Source organism: Solanum lycopersicum, chromosome 5 (genome assembly GCF_036512215.1).
Source record: "Solanum lycopersicum chromosome 5, SLM_r2.1".
Lineage (NCBI taxonomy): Eukaryota > Viridiplantae > Streptophyta > Magnoliopsida > Solanales > Solanaceae > Solanum > Solanum lycopersicum.
This window is the reverse complement of record NC_090804.1, coordinates 8,345,131-8,354,616: the sequence shown is the minus strand read 5'-3', so window position 1 is coordinate 8,354,616 and position 9,486 is coordinate 8,345,131. Positions and strand designations below refer to the sequence as shown.

Genomic DNA, 9,486 nt, shown 5'->3' with positions numbered 1-9,486 from the left:
TCGCAATGGGCTCACACAAATCAACAAGGTGGCATGAGAAATATTTACGCATAAACGAATCATTAACGTAAAACTCGAATGTTAGGAAAACCAGCGAACTCTAAGGGTATGTTTGGTATGAAGAAAAATACTTCTGAAAAATATTTTTCAATTTTTCTCATGTTTGATTGGGTTAAATGTTTTGAAAATTATTTTTCAAATCAACTCATTTTCCTCAAATTTAAGGAAAATGACTTCCCTTTGAAACTTAAGGAAAACATTTTCCAATACTCCGTCCAACATCAAATTACAATTTTATTAAAAATTAAGTTTATTTTAAAAAAATATTTTATAATTTTCTACTCTAGTAAAAATAAAAGATATATCTCAAAAACATTTTTTCGTTTATAATTCAAACGCTAAAAATCTTTTCTGAAAAATATTTTCAACCAAACATGAGAAAATAAATCAAAAATCTATTTATTTTTTAGGAAAAACATTTTCCTTCTTACCAAACACACCCTAAAATAGCAAACCTATGAAATATTTCCTATATCTTTTCAAGTCAACTACTAAGGACCTAAAGTTGAATTCCCAAATACTTTAGTATTTTAAATTGATCTAGTCTACAAGAAAGAAAAGAAAAAAGGCAAAATCTTTTTGGATCTTGAGGTTTGTACATACATAGTGTGTCTCTTTGTCTTCATGTATACATGAATACTTAATTAATGGTTTTAACAAATATATGAATGATCATTTGATTTAAAAAAATTGTGTAAAACAGAAGAAGTATCTAAGGTTCACATGTAGGGTATAAATAACTTTTTAGAGTGGGGAATGACTATGGGTGGGGGGAGGTGTTATAAAGAAAATGGATGGCACAAAAGAGGAAAATGCCCACTAACAAAAAGAGCTTTTATGGTAAAAGAAAGAGTATTATTAGCTAAAGAGGAAAGTGGGCATGATTGGTTGTCATTAACAAAAATTAAGTGATGAACTACATTAGTGGATACTTACCTTTTTAATTAACTTAATCAAAAACCTATTTAATTATGCTCTCTCTCTCTCTCTATATGTATATATGATGCTCTCTATCAAGGTCCTACGGGATTTTCACTAAACCTATTTTTGTTCCTATTAATCTTTAAACTCCCTAAACAGGCTTTTTGACAACTAATATTATTTATTTATTCACCTCTTAATGACTCACCACTTAGGGAGGAGCCATTATATCACTATTTTTTTATTCTCTAGTAATTAAATATTAGAACCTTTTGTCTAATAATTTCTTTTTTCTTCTATGAAAATAAAGGATCAATAGTAGGCAAGCTTGGTATTCTCATTCCCTTTTTTCTTAAGGCAGAATGTAGAAGAGTCTTTATTAGTGCTTTTGACTAGGAGTTCTAAAAATTGTTTAACTTTAAAATCTAAAACATATGTAATTCCCATGAAATATTCCTTTTTAGTAAACAAAACAAAAAAAAATTAGAAATGCATGAGGATATGAAAAATTATGGAAATACTTGAAATTCGTATAAAATTCAATAAAACCCTCTGTGATGCGTTCAAAGTGTCTTGATTATTTTATATTTTTTTTTAAAATGTGATTCTAAAGGTCGTATTTAACCAAATTGTTAAATTGTCTCCAAATTCGAGACCGGCCATATTCTATCGTCTTTGGATCTAATTGAAACATCGAAAAATCTAAGATATTTTGTTCCATTTGAATGATTTGTACTTCATTATTGATATTATATCATACGCATATTTAACTGTTAATATATTGATCGATGAGTTTAATCCATACGCGTGTTATTGACCTCATAATATTTTTGAAGATTAAACACATCTCAAGGAGTTGCTTATGAAAACTAAAAATGATTGAAAGGTGTGAGCGTACATGATTTATCTTTTTCGAAACGGGAAGAAGTTGGAGATTAACTCACACCTTCCAATCATTTTTAGTTTCCATAAGCAACAATGTCTAAGATTTTTTATATTTTTCAAGAACTTCTTGTAGAAAGTAATGAAATGATGGATAATAACTTTTGTTGATAGTCACATTAACTGCTCATGTTTTCGTAAGATCCCTTATTTTTTTGACAATTTCTATCAAAAGGATGAAAGTTGTTCACTTACAAGTACTTAAGGAATGTTTTCTGCTAAAAATGATACTTTAAGGATGTGGTTTGAGTTAGGGTATAGATAAAAGATATTTTTTGCTAAAATGATAATTTAAAGATGTAGTTTAAGTTTGGAGTATAGTTGAAGGATGTTTTGGTCAAAAACTCATTGAAAAGATAATATATAAATATATTAAATATAGTTTATATTTCGTTCTTTTTTTGACATAATTACTTTTAATTGGTATATGATTTTTTTTTTTAATTCAGTTGGTTGCATATAATGAAGAGTTTGATATATGAATCAGAATATGATTGTGGATCTTTTTGCAAATGAAGATGGTAGTAGGAAAAAAATGAAGCATAATTAGAGATTATTTTACACTTTGAATTGTATTAGCAACTTAGTTACTTTTGCTAGAGTTTTTTAAATTTTGATTTATATAAATAATTTAGCTAAATGTATTATATGGTCAATGCTAATCATTTGGTCCTTTAGTATTCTACTTTCTCTTTGTTATGAAAAAAATTATTTCATTTTAACAACAACAACAACAAAATTTATGATGATTAGTTTCATTTTTATTTTAATTATAAAAAGTGATTGAAAAATAAAATACTATTTTTATGATGTCATTTTTTGCGTATGTAACAATCTGTCACCGTTTTTGTTGCTTTGAAATGTATTTATAATTTTTATGTAATCACCAGTTTTTATATTTTCTCTGTTCAGTTTATGTACTTTCACTCTTTATTTTTAATTATTTATTTACAAATAAAATCAATACATAATTAGTAATACATTTAATGTCTAATAAAATTATACATTTGAATTATTTATAACTCATGTCTCTTCATCTTACTTGTAACGTTTAATATTAAATATGATTCATAACTTTATATGTTTCATTTTTAGTAAATCTTATAAATATTTAATTAATGTTTAAAAATTATAATAAACAAATGTAATGATAAAAAAAATCAATTTTGTTTTGACGAAATCAGAGTTTGAATAGAACATTAGTGCTCCTACAAAGGATAGAGAAATTAAAACATATAAAATATTTTCAACCTAATACAATATATTGTTATTTCAACATATTATCTCTTATTCCATTTACTTCACCACGGTGAATATTTTGTTTGAATATATACATATACAAAATAAATAAATAAATATATTATATATGTTTAAAAAAAGTCTATGATATCACAGATGAGGAGAAATATTAATATTATCTATATATTCGATATTAATCTAAATATTACATATTTCATATTATTATCTTATAAATATTTTATATAGTCGCGCGAAGCACAAATAATTTCACTAATTTATATATAATTCTAACCAATTATCTGATACAATATTATAATTGTGAGACTAAAAAAAGTCCTATACAAGTATTGTCATAATTGTGTGAGATAAAAACTAAAAAGAAGTTGATTCTATACTATATGGCTTGGACTTTTAACTCTTTTCCTTCATTTTTTTTTTAATTGTTATAAATACATGTTAGAAATGAGTTAGGAAATCACCAAAATCTTCTAGCTTAAGGCTTGCGTATGACATTGTACGTTCTTAAGGAAATTTTATTGTTTAATGTGTATACTTTAGAAATAAAAACTATTGAGTGAGAAATTAACAAAACATTATTTATGTTAAAAAATTAACTACAAAATAGAAGGAAAGATATACTACTTCTAGCTTCGTTTATTTTTACTTGTCCCATTTGGATTTGACATACTCATTAAAGAAAATGATGATCAACGTGATTATTTTACCACGTTACTCCTATTAATTGATTTTTGGTACTTTCTCTGTTTCTATTTATGTTATCATTTTAGATTTCACGTCACTTAAGAAACTAGGTAAGTTTATCATTATACTCTTATTTAGTATTTTCTTGAAGTGAAGTTTTCAATAAATGAGCATAAATTAATTTATTTTGATTAAATAATGGGATAATGCCCAAGTACCCCCTCAACCTATGCCCGAAATCTCAGAGACACACTTATACTATACTAAGGTCCTATTAACCCCCCTGAAATTATTTTATTAATAATTTTTTACCCCTTTTCGGCCTACGTGGCACTATCTTGTGGGCCCAACGATGGTTGACTTTTTGTTCCAAACCAGTGCCACGTAGGCTAAAAAGGGGTAGAAAATTACTTATAAAATAAGTTCAGGGGGTAATAGGATCTTAGTATAGTATAAGTGTGTCTCTGAGATTTCGGCCATAGGTTGAGGGGATACTTGTGCATTATCTCATTAAATAATTGATCAATAAACATAATTATACTCTCTTCGTCCAATAATAGTTGTCCATTATATTAAATTCAACAATACTTGTCTAGTTTAGAAAATCCAGAGATAATTTACCGTTTGTGTCTATTTTACCCTTGCTATTAAATACTAATTATCATCTAATACATTTCTCAAAACATTATATTTAATTAAGTCAAAGCATATTATAGTAATATTATCCCTATTATTTATTGTTTCTTAAAGGGTGTGTCAAGTCAATAGTGGACAACTATTATTGAATCGAACGACTACATTATACTATTGGCCCCGTTTTGTTTTAATATTAAAGAAATAGACTTAAATAGTTTGATTTTTTTAAAGCAAAACCTAAATCAAACCGCACCAGAACACTCCTAAAACAAATAGATAGTTCATATATAGGTTATATTGCTATAGGTATATAGCCATAGCTGGAAAATATTTTCTCAAATGATTGGTTGATTATGCCCTTAAAGTACATTAGGACAACCTTAATTTCTGACCTATGTTAATTCTTGAAAAAAGTATTGTACCTTTAATTTAGAGTTGAATACATGTTCCCTTTAATTATTATGAAATAAATTGAAAAAAAAAATTATATTTATATATCACATATACATAGTGATAAATTAACAAATCTGACATGTATACAACAATAACATAATAAAGTAGCAATATAGTCCTACGAGTGGAGTCTGGAGTATGCAGACCTTACGTTTATCTTTCTGACTAAACAAACGAAGTTACAACCATGAGTTTTCGCTATATACCTTCTGTTTTTTCATAGTAAAATACTGTACAAGCATAACAAGCAGCATTTGCCAAAAGACATTTAGTCTTTTCTCTTCCCATTTCAACACTCAGCTTCCAAAAAAAAAAAAACTGAGTTGAATGTCAGGAATATCTCTATACTTTCTACTTTCATAGCTCAAACTCCGTCACATAATTGCATCGAGCTAAGACTGGACAACGGACCGGAACCGGGTCACCGGATCGGAATGAACCGGTACCGGACCGGACCGGAATCCGTTGACCGGAATTTTGACCGGTACCGGGATGAACCGGACCGGAATTACCGGGATGGTTCATCGGTTCCGTCCCGTTCCACTATATACCGGGACGGAACCGGAATGAACCGGAACGGACCGGGATGGAACGGGACGGAATTAACGGGACGATATTTTTTAAATTACGAAAATATAATTTTTTTTATTTTTTAAGTATAAATTAATAGTTTTTAAATTTATACTATAATTTTTAACTTAAGTTTATTTTAAAGATATTTTATTAATTTTTTTTTATTATTGTTAAGTTTGCAAGTAATCTAATAAAGTTTTCAAAATCTAAATCTTTTGAAGTTTATACTTTATAAGTTATTACTTATATTTATTTTATAAGTTATATTTATAACTTGTATCTTGTAAATATTAAATAAATAAAATTTGTAATTTTAAAAAAGTAAATTAAATTACAAAAATTAAAAAATATCAATTTAATTTATTTAAATTTGTAACAAATTACAATTTCAATGGGCGGGATTTTTGAAAAAAATTTAAATTTTAAAATATAATTTATAAAAAATATAAATATAAATTATATAAAATATAAAATATAAAAAAATTAATATATATTAAATAAACCGGACCGGAACCGGAACGGACCGGACCGGAACCGGAATGAACCGGGATGAACCGGTACCGGTACACCGGTACGAAACTACGGTTCCGTCCCGTTCCGTGTACCGATTTAGAATATCCCGGCCCGTCCCGTAGGCAACCGAAACGGGACGAACCGGAACGAACCGGAACGGTACCGGTACGTCCCGTTCCGTTGCCCAGTCTTACATCGAGCTAACATGTGTGAAGATTAGTCATTCCACAGACACCTCGGATCTGTAGCTTTGAGTTTGCAGTATCGATAGCTAGCTAGTTGTTTCGTTAACTATGTACAATACGAGTGAGACACTTTATTCACCTGAAGTAGGTCAGCTAGCTATCATGCATGATATTAGTGCTTCCACTTCCAAGTCTATATCATGTAATCGTAAAGCATAACATTGGTGTCAGGGACAGCAAGTGGCAACTTATCAATATAAAGGTAGAACCGCCTTACGTTCTCCTGCTCTAGTGTGGTGCTATCAACCACATCACAGTCACTAGTTAGAACCCACAAGTCTCTAGAGTTGACTCTCGTTAGACTACCTCGACAAAAAGGGCATGATTGAGACCGGATGTACCTGACAAATAACAGGACAGTGTTGTTAACCATTTACAAAACTAGTTATGTAAAGGGGTTGGGGTCCTTTTCGTACCAGTCGTGGAAACAGCCAACACACATGGAATGGCTACAATTAGGCAATACTATCTTGGAGCCAGTCTCCATGCATATACCACATTCTTCTTCTTCTCCCCGAATACTTTTACATGACTGTCTTTTCTCTTCCACTCTTCCATTTGAAGTGTTGGAGAGTTGAGTTACTTTAGTATTCTCCTTCATTAATTCCACTAAATTCCCCTCCAGCTGCTTTAGTGAAGGATATATAATGGCTGCAACATTTTACAACAGCTATTCAGCATTGACGAAATCATGGCACACCCTTCGATATCATTGGTTACAACGGAGAAAAGAGAAAAGTAGTACTCCCTCACTCACAAGTTATGTGATGGTGTTCGAATGAGCAAGAAGAAGTTTAAGAACGAAAGAAAGACTTTAGCAGCTTGTTATCTAAAACAAGCCATAAATATTTGTGTGGCCGTCAATCATCTCATTAAAGATCATATAAGACGTTTAAAGTTAAATTGTTACTAAATATAAAAATACGTCGTTCTTTTCAGGACAGACTGAAAAAGAAAGAGTTCCCCACATAAATTGGGACAGAGGGAATAGTCTCATAAAATTGATTAACCAAATTCCAACTATCAAAAGTTCAATTTCTTTTGCTTTTCTATCTCCTTAGCTCCCATTTTTATAGGCTAAACGAAAAGAAGAACAAACGAGGAAAGAATACAAACCGTAGAATTCTCTAATTGTGGCTTTCCTTTCTTGTGGAGGCATTGTTGGCATTCCATCAACATAAACCTACAAAGATGACTAGTTTGTGAAAGTGTGAAACAAATGGACAAAGACAACAAAGAACTCAACTAGAGGTAATGCCTTTAACTTGCAACAACAACAAAAAAAAAAGAAGTGAACTCACCTTGTAAACAAGAATGTGAAGGAGTCCTAAGCAACTAGCTAGAGTATCTAAACAACTATAGTCCATCCATTCTATCAGAAATAGCAAGAAGGGGGCAAGAAAACCATACGAAACTTTCATCTGAACACAATCTCCATCGACATCCCGGGGAAGAGCTGCTGCCCTGCAAAACACATCTCATGAACAAAACAATTGTAAACTAGCTATTCTTCAAATTAAACCATTGTTATATATTCTAACAATAACAAAGACAGAACAAAATAAGCACTTACAGAAAGGAAATTGAACTACCTCAAAAGCGAATTCTTCACAGTTAGCGTGTACTATCTATTCTAAAAGCTTAAAACTATTAGAGAGACCATGCGTTTCATAATGTAATCATATAGTATCTCAACACGCCTCTCCTCGCGTGTTGACCCAACTTTGTCTTTCATAGGCCAAACATGTGAAAATATTTTTCTTTAGCTGTGGCAAAACTTACAATTAGGACTATTTTTTATTTGGTTTTCCACACGGTGTCCGTATTGGAGCTTCAACTAAATACACAGAGGGTGGACTCCCAACAAGATTTTTTTTATACTCAGGACTCAAACCCGAAACTTCTAGTTAAATTGGAGCAATCTCATTATTGCACTACAACCCATATTGATACAATTAGGACCGTTGTCTAATACGATACCATTGAAGTAAGCATCTCATCTAAAAGTTTAAGAGAGCACACATATAATTACCAAACATTTCAAAATTATGAGAATTGTGGCCATAACTCTGAGCCAGTTAAATTTAAACATGAAGCAAATGAAAAATGAGGAATTGTTGCTAAAAGGAAACAATTTAGGCTTGAGCTACTTTACTAGTAAGTAAATTTGCACAAATTTAAGTTATTGATGAAAGAAATTAAACTACCCAACAAGGAAATGATGTGCAACCAACTTAAGAAAAAATAACAAAATTAAAGAAAGTTTATTACATAGTATTGGCATGTTGAACATCAGCTTCAAGGGCTTTGATGGATTCTCTAAAGGAAGAATTTTGGCTATGATTCTGCCACATTTATTCTCAATTTTTTTATTTTTTATTTTTTAACTTTAAGAGGGTCTTTTTGGATGATGTTTTCAAAGTATAGCTATATTTATTATTATTAATAAGGGGAAAAAGGAGTGGTTGGTTTAGATAGCTTAATGATTATAACTTGGCTTCTTGAAGCCTCAAAGCAAAGAAAAGGATATCTTCAATATCTGTCATCTCTTATGTGGTTTTCCTAATTACTCTTCTTTTCTTTTTAAATTATCATTTTCATATATACATACATAAACTAATTTGACTTTTAGGCTAATCCCATTTTCAATTATTACTACTCTTTTCATTTTCTTTCCTCCTTCCACTATATTATCATAAAATGTTAGTAAAATTTTTAGACGTGTATTTCTGTAATTTCTCCAATATATATTAACTATAGGATCTGATGGGCTATAATTTATCAAAAAAAAATAGCTCTGAAGTATATTTCGAACCGATACAGTTCAAAATTGAAAAAAAAATTAGATTCATATTCCTTTGTTCATCTAATTTACTATTATCGAGATCCTTGATGATAGGGGTGTGCATTCGATTTTCAGTTTGGTTTTACATTATTTAGTTTGAATTTTTTGATTTTTGAATTTGTAAAAAGTGTAATTTAATTCGATTCAAATAAATTTGATTTGGTTTGGTTTTTCTCTATTCTGTTCGGCTTTTTTCAGTTTAGTTATTTAGTTACGTCAATAATTAATAACATATCCAAAGTAATAATATATTGAATCTCTTAAATATAAATTCTAATATAAATAATAAAAAAATTTAAAACACAATACTTATGAGTATACATATTATAGATGTTCAAGCATAAAATATAAATGTAA

General features: G+C 29.6%; 1 protein-coding gene across 2 annotated transcripts; it reads right to left on the bottom strand.

Moving 5' to 3' along the window:
• Window positions 1-5,965: 5,965 nt before the first annotated feature.
• Window positions 5,966-8,847, bottom strand: LOC101255692 (E3 ubiquitin-protein ligase AIRP2-like). Of its 2 annotated transcripts, none has more exons than XM_004239123.5 (5): window positions 8,556-8,847; window positions 7,586-7,748; window positions 7,401-7,467; window positions 6,701-6,935; window positions 5,966-6,625 (listed from the first exon to the last, which is right to left on the bottom strand). In XM_004239123.5, the coding sequence occupies exons 1-5, from the start codon at window positions 8,636-8,638 to the stop codon at window positions 6,418-6,420; spliced, it is 756 nt and encodes a 251-aa protein (XP_004239171.1). In that variant the 5' UTR covers window positions 8,639-8,847; the 3' UTR covers window positions 5,966-6,417. The 2 variants fall into 2 exon arrangements, with proteins under 2 accessions (XP_004239171.1, XP_019069670.1); XM_019214125.3 differs by having other exon boundaries at window positions 6,234-6,625; window positions 7,586-7,761; window positions 8,556-8,690.
• Between the last annotated feature and the right edge of the window lie 639 nt (window positions 8,848-9,486).